The 17,203-nt window shown below is 42.2% G+C and overlaps 1 protein-coding gene across 3 annotated transcripts in view; it reads right to left on the minus strand.

Annotated features, from left to right (window-relative positions):
* Positions 1-17,203, minus strand: part of ANO6 (anoctamin 6) — a 186,404-nt gene that overhangs the window by 11,378 nt on the left and 157,823 nt on the right. For all 3 annotated transcript variants that reach the window (XM_059185581.1, XM_059185580.1, XM_059185583.1), the window contains 4 exons: positions 16,085-16,254; positions 15,784-15,881; positions 9,402-9,532; positions 2,467-2,672 (listed from right to left, as the gene is read on the minus strand). In XM_059185581.1, coding sequence (XP_059041564.1) covers positions 2,467-2,672; positions 9,402-9,532; positions 15,784-15,881; positions 16,085-16,254 — 605 coding nt within the window. The remainder of the gene's footprint in view (positions 1-2,466; positions 2,673-9,401; positions 9,533-15,783; positions 15,882-16,084; positions 16,255-17,203) is intronic.

A 17,203-nucleotide genomic window follows, 5' to 3' on the forward strand; every position in this document is an offset into this window, starting at 1 on the left:
TCCTATTATGGAAAGTTAGCCCTCTCTGTGCCCAGGAGATGGTAGAGGCCTACATTAGGTATGGGAGGGAATGATACACAAGGGCCATTCCTACAGACACACAAACATGCAACAGGACCTGCAGCCTGGAAGCTGGACCAAATCCTAATCATATGGGGAAAAGGATGGTCTGTAGTTCAATGATCTAAAAAGCAGTTTTCCTAGGGTATAATAAAACGATGCCTAGGTTATGAGGAAAAAAAAACTACTGGATAAGGACCAGTAGCACCAATTAGCAAGCACGCAGGTGCCTGTTTACACCCACCGCCCCCCCCCCCACACGGTAGCCTTAGAAACACAGCAAATACCCCATTTGTGCCAATGGAGTGGAGCCCTGCTGGGGATATCAGGAGAAGGTGCCTACGACAATCAAACCAAAGTGCTGGGAATGGGGAGTACAAATCATTTGAAGTTTCTGGTTAGCTGAAGTTCAAACAAAAACACTTTAAGTTTCAGACCTTGCTGCTTCAATTTTCCTAAAGTGCCCAGGTCCACATTCCTACCTTGCTTCATGCTGTACAGCATACTGAATGTGACAGACTCATTCTTTTATGACTGTAGAACTTGAAAAGCCTCACTGTCCTATTTCTGCACATCAGTCTTCATTTCGTAGCACAGGGGATGTGGAAGGTGTGGGTAACTTGGGTAAATGGAAAATGATATAGCCTAGCAGTTGTCTTTTGTGTGCAATTTGCAACTTTCTTCAGAAAGCAGGGATAGCCTACAATTTGAATAACTTGAGGGTTCTTGGCAGGGGGTGACAGCTGAGTTCCAGAAAATTGGCTTGATTGTGTAAAACTGTAACCACAGCTCAGTGACACATTGTAAAAATCTTGTGCCTTTAGTTTAGATACCTGTCAAAGTCTACACAGTCGCTGTTACTGATGATGGGTGATGAAGAGAATAACAATAGCTAACACTGCATGAGGACCAGGCTCCATGCATTAACTCGCTGAAGTCCCTGCGTTACTCTTTAGGGTATATAATTGTCTTAAAATATACAGCAAGGAATTATTCAATTTACAAATGATAAACTGAAGCTCTCCAGTGTTAAGGTCTGGCCCAAGGTCATGCAGCTGGGAAGCTACATCAGTGAGAGCTGGACTTTGGGTCTGACCTGTGTCTGCAGTGCAGAGCCTGAGCAGGAGCCTGACCCACAGGCACTTGCTGAATTCTGTTTCTACAAGTGCTCATGGGAAAAGGCTGCGGACTCTGGGCAAGTGTGGCTTGACAAAGAAATTAAAACTCAGATAGCATCGTGTTGGGATTGTGACCTGAGAGTAAAACGGTTAGTGAAATAAGGGAGGAAATAACCCCAGCTGTAAGGATATTTCTAGGGAAGGTGGTCATTCCCCTACTGGGATGGAATGGAACTTATTCTCCCTGAGAGCTCCTTGCTGGCCTGTGCTTAAAAAAAGAGAGAGGGAGAAGGGAGGGGGAGGTAGGGGGTACTGACTGTTCAGATTGGTCCAAATTCTATACAGGTTATGAAGGACTGTGTTCTGTTCCCCCAAGCTGGGACACATAGAGGGTATGAGGCTGTTTAGCTAATGACCAGTGAGTGGCGAGCAAGGCCAAGGCTGGGGTGGAGAAGAGAGATGGGACCCATTCTAAAGCCCCCCTCCCTGAAGAACCTCTGCCCCAGGAGAAAAGGAAGGTAACACGTGAATGGAATGCAAACTGCTTATGCATACATCATCATCAAATAGTTAATATTTTCAGTTAATAGTATGGAATATATGGTAAAATAGGGTAGAAGGATAGTTCTTAATTGAGCATCCTCCCACTACAAATGGACAGATTACTATCTCTGTTTTAAAAGCACTATTGGGGGGGGGGGGCGCCCGGGTGGCTCAGTGGGTTAAAGCCTCTGCCTTCGGCTCAGGTCATGATCCCAGGATCCTGGGATCGAGCCCCACGTTGGGCTCTCTGTTCCATGGGGAGTCTGCTTCCTCTTCTCTCTCTCTCTCTCTGACTGCCTCTCTGCCTACTTGTGATTTCTCTCTCTGTCAAATAAAATCTTTAAAAAAAAATAAAAATAAATTTTAAAAAAGCACTATTGGGAAAAAAAATAAAAGCACTATTGGATAATAGAGAGAGTTGGTTCTTACTCTTATTACTATTACTGTGTTTCTATTAAATAAAACCTTTAGCAAATGAACAATAATAGCATAATGGTCACTCTTAGCAACTGTTCCTATAAGAGGTCTTGATTTATAAGTCACGAATAAGAATATAAACAATTAAGAACATTAAAAAACAATAACAATCACAGTTATAACAACTGTTTTTACATGGACATTAGTATTGGCATCTCCCTCCCATTCAAAAAAAAAATATAGCAAACATTTGGTTCCTTCGGTAGCAACACTAATGCATTTTTGGATTTCTCGAGCTCTTTACCCTAGGAAGCCTAGGTGTACTCACATTGGTCACCACAGCCAGAATTGCTATTCCTTGCATGATGGGCTGCCACGCTCCGATGTCTTGGGCTTTTTCTGGAACCATGCGTCTATACTGGGTAGTCATTTTCCATGCGTCCACTCTTATTTCCAATATATTGTTCACCAGAGCCAACAGGGGGGCCAGTGGAAAAGAGGCCACAAATAAGGTGACGAACCCAAACTGAATAACTGTCAATGGAATGGACACGCATCATGGAGCGGTGGGTGGATGGGAGGACAACACACTCTCCTTGACTCTTATAAAGACAAAGGCAAACAACAAACTGAGTCCCAAAGAGAAAAGACATCCATGGTAGTAACAATGTTCAACAGGGAAGGAACCCGAACCAAAGACAAAGGTGAAGTGTCTGGAAAGAAGACTGGTTAGAGCCGGTTTCTTTCCTACGTACACATGGAGTAGGAATAATATATTTAAAATCTTTAATCAACTAAAGTTATTCGCTGGCAGTAAAGTTGGGACACTCCAGGTAGATTATCCATTCTCTGCGGAAATAATAGAATGCTAGAAGAGGATTTGTGATTTAGGGTTAAAAAAAAAAAAAAAGGAATATTGTGGAAGCATTTAACACGTTAAAAAGAAATAAGAAATGGACTTTTGGGAAGACTCTGTTTAGAGAATGTTAGAGGAAATATGCTAGAAACAGGCAAATGAGCGAGCTCCCGCAAGTCTGCAAATGCAATGCAGTGCATTCAGAGAATTTTTAGTATTATTACAAATCGCAGACATGTATGTGTTGAAAGTGGCCTAATAAGGCAAAATATACTTCTTCAGGAATTTTTCTCTTGACATTGTTGCAGTCTATGTGGTCCCAGTAAATAAAAATTCAAGTGATAGCTCAGAAGTTCTTTTCTTCCTTGTCTGTAATTTATATGGCATCACTATAGACGGACATCAGAGATTTGGGGTAAACTGTACCATGGCAGCGGGGCAGTGTGTGGTAAAGTTTAGGAATGAGATGGCCAGAGATCTAAAAGAAACCTTTCAAGTAAACTAGTACAGATGTGGAAATAAGGCTGTGAGTAAAGGGAAGATTTACGGCCTCTTTACAGCTACAGCTCAGAAAAGGGGCAGGGACCAATCTGGCCAAAAAGGGCAAGGCTATGGAGGGAGAAGGAATTGGCATGTGCTTCTGGTCTGAGAGGCCAGGGTGTGTTGCAGAAGAAGAGAGGGCTGGAAAGATCTGGCAGGTCCACAGGCCAGGCAGGAGCCATCACCTTCAGGAAAGATAGCCAAGGACCAGAGTTGGTGATGTCATAGATGTTGACACTAGTGCTTGGTGCTATGCTGCGGACTGTGTCTATGGACCACCTGCCCCTCCATGAACTCATCTGCCCACAGGGACCAGGCAAGAATAGAAATGCATGGAATGGGTACAGTCAACTGTGGCATACTGGCAAGTCTGTAGGCTAATGAAAGGGACTACTCACAGTTGCCACATCAGAATGAGGGTCCAATGTTGCCAGATCTCCTCGTTATTCAAGAGAAGCCAGAAATTAGGACTATACTGGTAATTAACCCAGTTAAATAGCCCAAACAGAAGAGATGCCATTTAAAATAACAATAAAAGTTCAGACTATTTAGGAATAAATTAGTGAGAAATGTTAACACTGATATGATAACAGCCTAAAAAAATAAAAACAAATAATGATAAATGAATGGATGGCCAAATGTTCCATACTCTTAACTGGGCTGACTCATCAGTTATTTTCTCCAAAACAGAATTGCAAAATCTAATGCAAATTTAATTAATAATCCCCAATAGATTTTTTTCTTTTTTAAGCTGAAAGGTGATGCTACAGTTTTTCAAGAAATCTACACAACTACACAGGTAAAATAATGAAGAGGGATGCTTGAACTGACAGCATGAGAGACATTCCGAGAAAGGCTAAGTTGGGACCAGAGAGAAACCAATGCATATTATCACACGATGGCAACTGAAACAGTTCAAAGATAGTGCATTCACAGTGTGAAACAGAAGAGAGGCAGATATCCATGAGATTTTACTATATTATAAAACCTGATACTTCAAATCCGTGGATTCAAGTATTAGAGCAATTAGCTACATCACTGGAAAAACTGGTATGGAGTCCTCACTTCTGTCACCAAGATAAATTACAAATGGATTAATTTTAAAATAATGCACCAGAAAAATCAACACGGTATATAACCTGTTTTGATGTTCAAACGAGAAGAACTTTCTAAACTTCTGAAATCAACAACAAAAAAGACCTATGGATTCTGCAAGGCAAAAAACACATACTGCAAAACCCCAAATCCTTGACTCGAATTTTTTCAGGACCCTATAGTGCTCTCTACCACTCTGCTTTCTTCTTCACTGTGCAGTCAAGCTTCTCGAAATACCCCGTCAACTATTTCTCCACCATCCTTCCTTCCTCAGAGCCACACCTTCTGCCTCAGCCCTCGTGACGCTCACTCTGCAGCGACGGCCTATTGCTAAGCCAGTGTGCGTTTTCAGTCCTTATTTGTTGGATTACGAGGCTGTTTTTGATACGGCCTCTCAGCGGAATGCTTTTCCCTCTTGACTTTTGTTTTACTTAAAGAATCTAAAAAGCCAAGGTGAGGGGTGTGTGTGTGTGTGTGTGTACACGCATGTGCACACAATTTTTTTTTAAAACGCTACCTAGCTATAGGGTGTGGCTTCTATTTAACCCCACTGTCCAGCAACGAGGCAGGGGCTTCGGCTCTCACTTCTCTCACTTCTCATGCTCCTTTTATTCGGTGTTCAAATCCCTCTTAAGCAACGTTATCACGCACCCTCTCAGCTTCTATGTTGACACAACCCTCTGCTACGTCTCTTCCAAGTGTTCTGCTATTCTTCTTTCTCTTTGTGGATCTCTTTCCCCATTGACCCTTCACATGACCCTTCCCCCCAGGGCCTCATCATCAATTCTGTGCCTGGCAGGCTTGAATCACTCCCATAGTCTCACCTGAAGCTCCTCTGAGCTCCTGATGGATCCAGCTTCCTAATGTAGACATTTCTATGGACACATCCTGCAGACCCCCTTACACACAAAATACCCAATGCCAAACCATCTTCTTGAAACCAACTTTTCTCCTTATATTCCACCTGCGTATTCTATCTCCTGGAAATTATCTCAATAATTCCATTATATTATATGTAATTATTATATATTATATATATTATTATACTAGTCATCTCTTTAACACTTATCAAATCTGTCTCCCTGATCTCTACTCCTATGCCTACCGCCTCTACTTAGGTGTGGGGATTACCCAATTGTGTGGGTTACCTGGTGTAGCCTCCCCAAATATCATTTTCATTCTAAATACCTTCCATTCTGCAGCAGAATGAGCTAATCTTTTTCAAAATAAACATTATATTATTCTTTTGCTTACAAATACTCCAAGCACAAGTTCATTAAGGATAAGTTCTAGGGATGCCTGGGTGGTTCAAAGTTGGTTAAGCGTTTGCTTTTGGCTCAGGTCATGGTCCTAGGGTCCTGGGATCAAGCCTGCATCGGGCTCCTTGCTCAGTGCGGGCCTGCTTCTCCCTCTGCCTGCCACTCCCCCTGCTTGTGTGTTCTTTGACAAATATTTAAAAAAAAAAAAAAAGGGTAAGTTCTACCCTCCTGGCTAAGCAAGCATTATGACCTAGCCCTTGCTTCCCTTATAGTCCTACCTATGGATCCTTTGTTCTTACCATATTTTGTTTACTAGCCACTCTTTGAACTGGCCAAGATGTTTCATGCCCTAGTACTTTTAAATGGGTCTGCCTCTCTGCATGAAAGGTCTAGTTCTTTTCCCATACTTCAGATAGACAACTTGCACCCATCCTTCCAAGTCCAGTTCAAGTATCACCTGTTCTAGGAAGTCTGATCTTGTCCCTTGGCTCTGTGAGGACAGACACCCTGTCTTACTTGGTTTCGCCACCAACTGATATGGTATTTGGCAGGTGCTCCATAAATGTTTTTCGGATGAATGAATGAATAAATGAGAAAAGAGATAGGAGGCATCATCAGGTGGTGGGCATCAAAGCAGGTGGTGAGCAGAAACAGTAGAGATGAGGGAGTGGGAGAAGACAGGCCTGGGTCCTAGAGAGTATAGGGGTGCTTAGTGAGGTGAGCACTGGAGAGACAGGAAAAGGGGTGGGTACGAGAAGATGCTCAAGTGCTGACAGTAATCATAGTAAATTAGATGGAGACAATAATAATTGAAGGTCATTGTTTCAATGGATCTTTTAAAAAAGTAACTTGGAGATGGAAGAAAAGGAGGTCAAGTTAACAAGGGCAGAAGAGTCAGGGCTAGAGAAAAACAGGGTCCACTCTGCCACTTTACTGCATTTCATTTGTGCCACCTGCCCCTGGAAGCCACCACTGAATTCTCAAGAGAGTTTCTACATGTGTAGTGCTGGGAGCACAGAATGGTTATCTTATGGCTTCCAGATTGTAGACTGACAGGCTCTTTCTCTGTATCCTCTGTCTGAATTCTCAGAAGGCAGGAACATAAACCTGGGGAGGCAATTTTGGTTAACATACCAGGGTTACTTTAATCATCTCCAAGGATGGCAGACAGAAATAGATAAATAAAGTAGAAATTTCACCCAAAAATAAAACCCCAAAGACATGCCATAAAGAACTTCACTGGGATGCTGGGGGCCATGTTAACACAAACTCGACTAACAGCTTATGTGTGTATTGAAATGCCAAGCTCGGGTCACTTAAATATTTATGAGTACCAGGTCCAGAACGTGGTGCTCCAGCTGAGGGCTGAAAGATGCAAAAGTCTTGGTAGCCACCTTGAGGGGAATCAGTCTAGCCAGGGGGACAGGCACACACAGAGCCAAATGCCATCAAGGCAGGAAGCAAGCGCTGTTAATGCCTAGAGAAAAGAGCAGCAAATCTGTGTGAAAAGTTGAGTGTTACTGCTGAGGCTTGGCAGGAATTTCTCAGGTAGAGAAGAGAAAGGTGTTTCAGGCAGAGGGGAGTTCTAGTCTTCTCCATTGGGCAGAGGGGAACAGAGATGGTGGTGGAGTCTAAAGGCTCCAGGGTTGTCTGGCAGAAGATGGTTCCCCTCAACAGCGAGGAGGCATAATTAAAAAGGTAGATGGTGGTGTCATTCACAGATATGGGAAAAACCAGAAGGAAGGAGCTGTGGTGATGAGGCCAAAGGCACTCTATATTTATTTTGGAGAAACAGAAATAATTCAAAAGGTACTTGGCAATTCTATCTCCCACAAACCAAATAACAAAAAGTAGACTTTGCTCTGGTGTTGAATACCAATCAGACGGCCTACTCTCAACAATAGATGAATTTTTCTAATTCATTTGTTATTAGTTAGATAATAGGAAAACAATTCAATAATCTAAAAAAAATTGTCTTTAACAGTTATTATTCCATCCTTTCTTGTAGGGTAGGATGAGACCGAATTATTGTGTTGGTAATTATTTTAATGAGATTATGAAACTCAAAAAGTCATGCCAACTTCTCCCCAAAGCACAACCTTTTCCTATAACTTCTTTCAACACTATCTATTTGACTAGTCAACCACAGAAAAATAACTTTTTCCAAGCAATGTTTTTGGTGCTAAAATAACAAATGATATTCTGTCCCAGAATGTTATTGTTATTAATGCTGATAATAGCTCCAATAAGAAATATTACAGTTATGACTCATTTTGGAATCAGAGGTAACTGTCTTATAGTCTTTTTGAAAATGAACAGAATAAATAAATAAATACAGCTTCTACATTATGTACTGAAGCTATACCCTTAACTGAACCTGGTCACGAAACATAACGAAAGCAAAAAAAAAAAAAAAAATGAAATTCAAATCAAACTCCAGGCTGCAAAGTACTGTTGACTGAATAAGCTATAAGACAAACCTTTCACTCACTGAAGGAAGCAGATGTGATCCATGTATAATGTATATTTTTAAAAGCAATTATATATAGAAAGTGATTTAATAAAACCATCCTCTATCTGCAGACTTGGAAACAGGAACCACAAAGGGGTATCTTTGCAAACACACAAATCCCTGTTTAAAAGCAAGGCCTGTCAACCAAAATGTTGTGCCTCGTTTTCTATTCTCTTAAGCTTAACAAAATTGTAATTCAGGGCAGTGGTTAGCTGAAAGTGCAAAGATACAAAACATGTAAATAGTAAGTCCTCCAACGGATACAAGTGTGTCATGCATATAGAAAAGACAGTGCTTCCTTTGGAAATGTTTTGAGACGTGTCCATTTAAAGACACCCAAGAGCTCAGATTCAAGTCCAGCGGAAGAGAAACAGCCTAGGCAAATACTGCACAAATGGACAACGGCATTCAAGAAAGAAGGGGCCTGTCCTCAATCTTAATTCCAAACCAGCCCAATGTTAGTTCTAAATTCAAGCCAGTGATCAGCCATGAGGTCACTTAAGGAACCACACAGAAAGGATGGGCCAGGAGAAATAGGTACAACTGTCAAAAGTAGGTGGGAGGTGTGAAAGGGGGAACCCTGTGATCCTCCCTGCCTGGAAACAGCATGCTCCTGCAGGCTGTCGGTGCAGCCTTGATTAAATGACTCACTCAGAAGTGTATCGGTCAACAGCTGGGCCTGTGTGGACTCCAGCCCAAGCTGAATCACCTCTAGTCATAGCTGTGAGGGCGTTCTCAGATGGCCTGGGTAGAGTGCACTGAGAACGGTGAGGATGGACCTCAGTGAGTGTTCCATCAGACTGCGTAGTAATAAACCTTGAGCTCTGTACAAAGAATATTGACAAAGACACACACAGTCATCTTAGTTTAAAGCCTGACTGTGTAATTTTATCTAGTGGAGAAAAACACGTGTTTTTTTTTTTCCATTTCACTATACCAGGTAATTAATTATGTGGGATCCAAAACATGTTCCAGTATGATTTATGTCACTAAGGACTTACTCATTTCAAGATATTCATAAAACAATCCCAGTTTGCCCATGAGCTGCAGGTGGTAGTCTTGTTCCCATCGCGGGGTCATTTTTTCTGCTCCAGAAACTGTGCGACATCGTCCAATCAGGTTCTTGACCCAGCTGCCAAAAAGATCGAACTATAAATTAGAATAGCATTAATTATTTTGCAGATCTCTCACAAGAGAACCACACAACCTCCCCAAGAAATTAATCGCTTGTTTTCATGATAAATTTCTATTTCTGCTTCCCTACCCCCAGATATTTTGAAAACCAGTACTATGTACCAGGCTTTATTAAAATCGTAACTGCTACTGTTTTTTTCTCCCAGCTCCTTTCCATATGGCAGTTAGTTTTTAGAAATACTTTTCTCTCATTTGATTAACTTTAGGTTTTTGTTTTGTTTTTTGTTTTCCCCCATTTGGCTGCTATTATCCAAAATGGTCCTTCTAGTATAAAAATCACCAGAGAAGAAAATATAGGCAGACATGGTATGGGAGCTGATGATCCTGCTGCAGAGAAGAATGAGGCAAGGCAAGGAATGGAGATTGTCTGCATTCGTGGAAGGGAGAGAGGGGCTATGGCAGAGAAGGGCTCAGGTAGAGGAGTGACATTGGAATAAAAATGTGAAGGAGGCAAAGGGTATAGTGACTCCAGAGCCCCAGAGGCAGGAGCAGGCCCCTGACTTTCCTTCAACGGACAGCATGGCGCCCACTGTGGTCCTGGGTTAGCAAGAAACTGCTAGGGTGGTTCTGAGCTGTGCAGAGCCCAAGAGATCACCATGAGGATCTGGGCATTTTTTTACTCTGGGGGAAGCGGGGAGCCATTAAAGGTTTCTGAGAGAATGGGGAAATATTTTCATTTAGATGAAACAGGTCCAAGACCTTATTTTAAGCTGAATAAATCAAGGACCCGAGAAGTGACAATGCCCCACGCTCTGCTCTATTGGACACCGGCCCCACTGAGTCGTCTGTTGTCTTTTATGTTACCTTCTTTCCTAATGCCTCCAGACAAATGTGTCCTCTCCCGCTCCCCCTGCTTTTAGGGCAATTTTTCCTGAAAAGAAATTGAAGTTGGCAGTGGCACGAAGCGTGCACCTGTAGCCTAAAGAACCGTTGTCCCCTCAAGCAACAGCAGGCTTGTGGTTTCCTCATGGAGTGCACCGTAAGAGGCATGACAGCAGCAAACAACTTCAAATACAAACATCTGGGCTAAGCTGTGGATGATCCAGCAACATGCTCGCACGGATTTTCAAATTCAGATACTGAGAAGGCTTTACCCTAAAGACAGCCCTAGCGGGGTTGCCCATGCACACGTGCTACAAACAGCTTGTCATGCCAGACATCCCACTGCTGCTGGTCTCTGTGGTAACCCGACCGACCCCCAACCCTGAGGCGCACGAGGGGGCGACCGCTCTATGACAGAACACGCCCCTGGCTTCACAATCCTGCCGCACTTCTTTCTCTTCTGTGACATTAGGGACACAGCGCGAGGCTTGGGAAGTGGCGGAGACACGGTCTCAGACACCCCTGAATCCGAATCCACACTTCACTGCTTACTACCTGACTTCAGTCATGCTAAAATAAAATGGGGTGCGGAAGCCTATCCTGTTCAGGGTTTCTGTCAGGATTAAATGATCCAGAATAGATAATGTATCTAGCACATTTCCTAATACATCAAAACCCCCTTCACGGGATTTTCTTTTGAGCAATACAGGCTCACTGGCTGAGGCCGATGGTAAACCCAGCCTCAGTGACTTGGAATCTTGGCTTGGGGACACAATGCTGTCTGGATGGGTGGGTCCCACTTCAGCACTTAGAATGACCTGGAAGGCTTGTTGCTGTGCTCTTTCCTATACCTTAATCCAAAGTTCTGTAATCAGTCAAGTCTAAGGCAAGGCCAGGCACCTGCAGCTTTAGGCATGATTGGGGTCTTGGGACACTGGTGGCATCATCCATCACCCTTCAGGACACCCAGACTGGAGACTCCTGATTTCTATTGTCTTATTTATTTATTTTGGCTCACACTTCCAGCCTCAGCCTCTTGATGGATTCCTCTCCACACTCCAGAGAAGCATTCTTTTATGACTGGGGATCTAAATCCATTCCAATTTGGACTGAGGATGAAATTTCTGTGCTGGCAACCACTTGTATGACCAGCTCCTCTACCCACTTCCCTCTGGCACCGTACTGCCTTCCCTCACCCATAATGGGTCATATTAGAAATCCTTCTGACTGGCTTCCTTTTCTGAGCTACAGACTCTGAGCCTCTTGTTCCATCTTCCTCAGTTGAACCACTTATCAGCAACAGGAAATCTTGGGCTGTCATCCATCCATCACTGTCCTCGGTCTTTTGCGTTTTCTAGTGGGTTATGAATCTAGGGCAGAGATCTCAATCTTGACTGCACGTAGAATCACCGAGAGAACTTTTTAAAAACACTGGTACCAGACACTTCTTCCCCTGGCCACGGTTGGAAGCTTCCTCCCTCTAGCAGAGGTTACAAAAATAGTTTTCTTAAGAATTTACCATGCATACTAGCAATAACAGAACAGCATTGTAAAAAGCCACCCTTTCCTAAGTCCTTATTATGCATAAAGCAGGGCTTAAAGCACTTTACACCTCATTTTCTCTTTGTTTCTTCATTATCATATGTAATCCACATGGTACAGATAATCACTATTTCTATTTAAGGCTATTCCACAGTATTCCTACTTGCTAATTTTGAATACAAGCACCCTTCAGTATCTGAATCTATTTTACTCTTCCTGAAAGTGAAGGATCAGTGTGAACAGTGAGAGATAGCTTTATGTAAGGTTCCTTACTCTATGTCTTTGGTTCATCCTCTAGCCAAATCAGATCTTGAGAAGGGATATTTTCTCTTATAAGAGTTCACTTTTTTAAAGTAGTGCATATCTATTGTGAAAAATACAAAAACATATAATGGATGAAAATTACAGTCATCCATTATCTAAACACCAAAGAACAATGCTATTGGTATTTTAGATATTTAACTATAATTATGTTCCTTAACATTTATCATAAAAATTTCTCCAGAGTAAGTAGCTTCATGCAGCAATTGTATTAGTCTTTTGTCAAGCACAGAATAAAATTCCCAGGAATGCCTCAAACACTAAAATACTGAGTGAGGCTGGGATGATGAGCTTGTTCTCTGGGTCCAACAAACAACTGTGTCACTTCGCTGATGTTATGTATTTGAAGCCTATGGCTCACTCACTCACTCCTCTGCTGCTGGGGACTGCCCGCTAAATCCTAGGTACTGACTTAGGTGCTGGGGGGACCCCAAAGGGACCTGGGTCATAGTGCAAGAGGTGCTTCTTCTTACACTCCAGGAATCCTCACCGAGGACCTCAAATGGGGTGGCGGTGGAAGGCGGCAAGTTGATGGTGACATTCATTTCGTTATGTTCCCCATGACATACTTAAATGGTGTGAAAACAGCTGCTGACTTACACACACAGTTTTTCTCTCCCCTCCTGTGTGTTTTTGGGGTGGGGACAGTTTTGGGTAGCAAGAGTAACTGCACTCTCTCTCACTGTTGTGGAAAGAGTGAGAAAGAAAATGGCACCTACCATAAGAAAGAATGATGGGAAGAGCCAGAGTCACTCTCTAAAGTGGCTAAAATTTAGCATTCCTAGTTTTCAGGCAAGGGGAAAAGAATTCAAAATGTACCACCCTCAAGTATTTTAGGCCAGGCATAGAAAGAGCTGAACAAAAAGTTTAGCTTACTAAAATTTTGTAACGATGGCCTCACTTGAAGTGCAGGTATAAAGCAGCCATGGACACTATATACATCCTTTATTTTTAAATATTTCATGTGAACAAGATTCATTGCATATTAATTTCTCAGTGCCAGTTTAGGAAATATACATCTCCCTCCATCCCACCCCAACAGCCACTATTTTTTTTTTTTTAATCAGAAAATAGCTCTCTGACAACCAATTAGTCATCAAAATTTGGTTTAAATAACCAGCCTACTTCCTTTGGAAAAATGGTTTTTACTCATCTGAGTGAAGCCTTTCCTCTATTTGATATATTTATTTTCACATCCAACATTGGTGCATGACCTACTTGTACTCATTTGGAACAATCTGAGTATGAACTCAGCGAAGGTAAGGGTTGTTTACTGTGTAGTAAGGTCCCCAAATATCAATTTTATAGCTAAGACCAAAATCCATTTTTCTGTGAGTGGGGAGAGAGGTGAGGAGGGAGCTGGGGGCAAGAGGAGGGTCTGTTTGGAGACAGACCCTGACAGTTTCCATGGAAGGTGGAGGATGAAGCCTGGTGACGAGACGTGGAAGGACACACTTTGAAACCTGGAGGTTTCTGCTCCGCAAAGACAGGGGGGAAAAAAAAGAGGTTAAATGTTCTGCAGAGAGAATGAACAGGGACCTGGTAATGGGGAAGAGAGAGAAGTTAGTGGAGGGAAGAGAAAGAAAGGGAAGTTCTATGTGGTGGGGGGAAGACAAGCAGCAGAGTCTGAAGCTACAAAGAAGGGTAATAGGGGAAAAAAAAACAGTCATACAGTTATATGGACAAAAGACTTTAAAAAGATGGATTTTTTAAATTTTAAAATTAAAGTTGTTTGGGTTTCTGGCTCTGTGTCCCAAATGTCAGTAAAGGCTGCTGGTGTGAGTGGTTCTGGAGGACACCGAGGAGAGGGGCCACAGCTGGCATTAGGGTTGGCATAAGCAGAAAATACAGATGTGGGAGGCAAGACAGAAGAGAGATCAAAAGTTTTTTGAGAACAGAAACTCAAAGCCAGAAATTATCTTGAAAAGTTATGTGGAATAGTCAGAAAAATGGCTTCCCAACAGATGTCTACAGCCCCCGCCTAGAACAAACGAATATGTTACGTTACCTGGTACGGGGGAAATAAGGTTGTGAATGAGCTGACAATAAGACAGATTTTCCTGGGGGTACCGGGGTGGCTCAGTGGGTTAAGCCTCTGTTTCAGCTCAGGTCATGATCTCAGGGTCCTGGGATCGAGCCCCGCATCGGGCTCTCTGCTCAGCAGGGAGCCTGCTTCCCCCTCTCTCTCTGCCTGTCTCTCTGCCTACTTGTGATCTCTCTCTCTCTCTCTCTGTCAAATGAATGAATAAAATCTTAAAAAAAAAAAAAAAAAGACAGATTTTCCTGGATCATCCAGGTGGGCCCACTGAAATCATCAGGGTCAGTCAAAGCGGAAGAGGGAGGGAGGGAAGAGCTGAGGGGATGTGACTACAGAAGTCAGACACAGCCACAAGGCTGGCTCAGAGATGAGAAAAGAAGCCATAAGCCAAGGAATGTGGACAATCCTAGAAGCCAGAAAAGGCAAACAAATAGATTCATCTCAGAGGCTTCTGGAAGGGAAGGCTCCTGCAAACACCTTGACTGTAGCCCACTGAAACCCGTGTCAGACTTGTGACTTCTGGAACTGTAAGGTATTAAAATCTGTTGTTTTGTGTTTTTTTTTTTAATTGTCTTCCTATTACCATTAGGTTGGTGGTAATCTGTTCAGCAGCAACAAAAAAGAAATATACTAAGCCCCCTGAAAATGTGCAGAAATTGAGACAGCACTGGACTCTTCACTTTGATATAAGATAGGGCTTAAGTGAAGATTTAAAAGGACAGTGTGACCTTGGCTAACATCTGTTGCTCTCATTTCTTAGGGAAAGAACAGTAAGCCAAAACATTTGTGGTTATTATTTTAGATGATTATCTCTTAAAACATTATGTAATCTTGTGCCTGAGGAACCCAAGAGAACTCTGGTTGAAAGCACAAGGATTTGGAGTCCTGGGATCTTGGATTTGAATCCCACAGTAGCCTCTTACAGATAACGCAAACACGGGTAAATCATTTAACTGCTTTAAGCCACAGAATCTTCATTTTTATAAAGGAGATAAAAATAAGGATTGTCTGTAAGATTAAATGAGAGTGATCTATCAAGCACTTAATACAGGGACCTGGCACATACTAGGAACTCAACAAATTACTACTGTTGGTTTTTAAAGCTTACTATAAGGGAGGAGAAAGTCATGAAAGTTGGGGAAATACTTAGTTCACAGCCTCAACAAAGGTCATCTCTCCAAGAACGAGGATCAGTTTGCTACCAATAATGGGCTAATAGGCATAAAATGCAGCAGATGGGGATTTAAGTTAAATATGATTTTTTTTTCCTTTGTAACATAATTGTCAAACACTGGATACATTTATACCATTGGTTGGACCATCTTGTCTGGAGACCTATAATAAATAGAGTTTACTCCATTTTAGAGGTGGGCACGCAGCTGTGTGAACATACAGGCAAGTGATTTGGATGTGTGGGCTGTTCTCTCCTCAGTCACAGCCCCGGGATTACACAGCTTCATACTCACGGGAGTAACACCTCTTGTATGTTATTCCAGATTGCTTTGCCTCCCATGATTATCGTCAGCTGCGTTGTCAGTTCAAGGAGACAGCCACCTGGGTCACACTGGAATATGAAAAGAAAATCCCATTTAAATTCTAGATGGGTCAAACATGAAATTGAGTCACTACTTTTATTTTTTGGTGATATTCTTCTGTTGAGGTGAAGAGACTCTCTAGACTATACAGTGAAGAAACTCTTCACTGGGCAGCCAGGAGGAAACAGAAAGCAGCTTCAATTGTCAAGAGAATCCAGTTCTAAGTCCATACCTCTTCATTTCTGTATTTTCCCAGCCAATAGACGGGGTCTCCTGGGTAACCTACAAATTTGCCCTTAAAGAACGCGATATAGAAGCATGAAGAATAGTAGTTGACAAACTGGAATAAGAACATCTTCATGGTCAGGCTGTTCTCATAGTCTGTCTGTGTCCTTGGGAGTTCTGTAGTTGAATAAAGGTGAGATTTTAAAACTGTGAACAGCTTTGAGACCCTAAGCAAAGACAGGGATACATGAGTTAACATGTTTTTAAAAAAAAAAAAATACAATTCACACTGTTTCCGTTTAAGCTGTTCTGAATTCCTTAATATAGCTACTGTGTTAATTCCAAGTTTACACATCGTTGTAAGAGTCCTCCCTCCCTCCCAATTCCGCCGAGAATACAATATCCCATACGGCAAAAATATTCAAGGATTCCTTAATTTTTATGAGCCCAGTGTTCTCAAATGGACAAGGCCGTGCTCTCTCAGGTCTAAGTAGACAAAAAAAAATTTTTATTTGAACAGCCCTGCTAAATTATACTCTCTTGTCTTCCTGAATTGCGATAAGGTAGGGCTGTTGAAACAAACAAGGGGGAACTTGTTACAAGCAGTTGGAGAAGACAAAACAGGTCATTCTTCTAGTTTAGAATTTAAATCAGTCTGATCATTTTCAGAAGATGACCGCTGAGCAGACCATTCGGAAAATGACCCAGGTATATGCAGCATGTGGGGAGTGCTTAACTCTGACCACCAAGCAGCTGCCTGGGATACAAGCCAGGGAGAGAGAAACATTTATTACAAAAGCTGGAGCTGATGAGAACAAAGCTATATTAATATGAACAGCATGGGGGGAAGCCACGCAACAGTGTGATTACTTGTCCTCTCAGCAAAAGAGGAGCATATTTGCCACTGGAACCATGACCCTATTCCACTTATTTGCAATAAAGAGACTATTTACTTTCAACAATAGGGTACGTGATCTAACATAATTGAAAATATTATTCAGGGCTGATCTGTTTACACAGAGCTTGGACATTATAATGATTGTCTTTGCTTTGTCCCTTTTGCTAATGCAAAGCTGTAGATAATTCATTTCCCACACAGGTTAGATGAAGTATGTTTACACTTGAA

Source organism: Mustela lutreola, chromosome 8 (genome assembly GCF_030435805.1).
Source record: "Mustela lutreola isolate mMusLut2 chromosome 8, mMusLut2.pri, whole genome shotgun sequence".
NCBI classification, from domain to species: Eukaryota; Metazoa; Chordata; class Mammalia; order Carnivora; family Mustelidae; genus Mustela; species Mustela lutreola.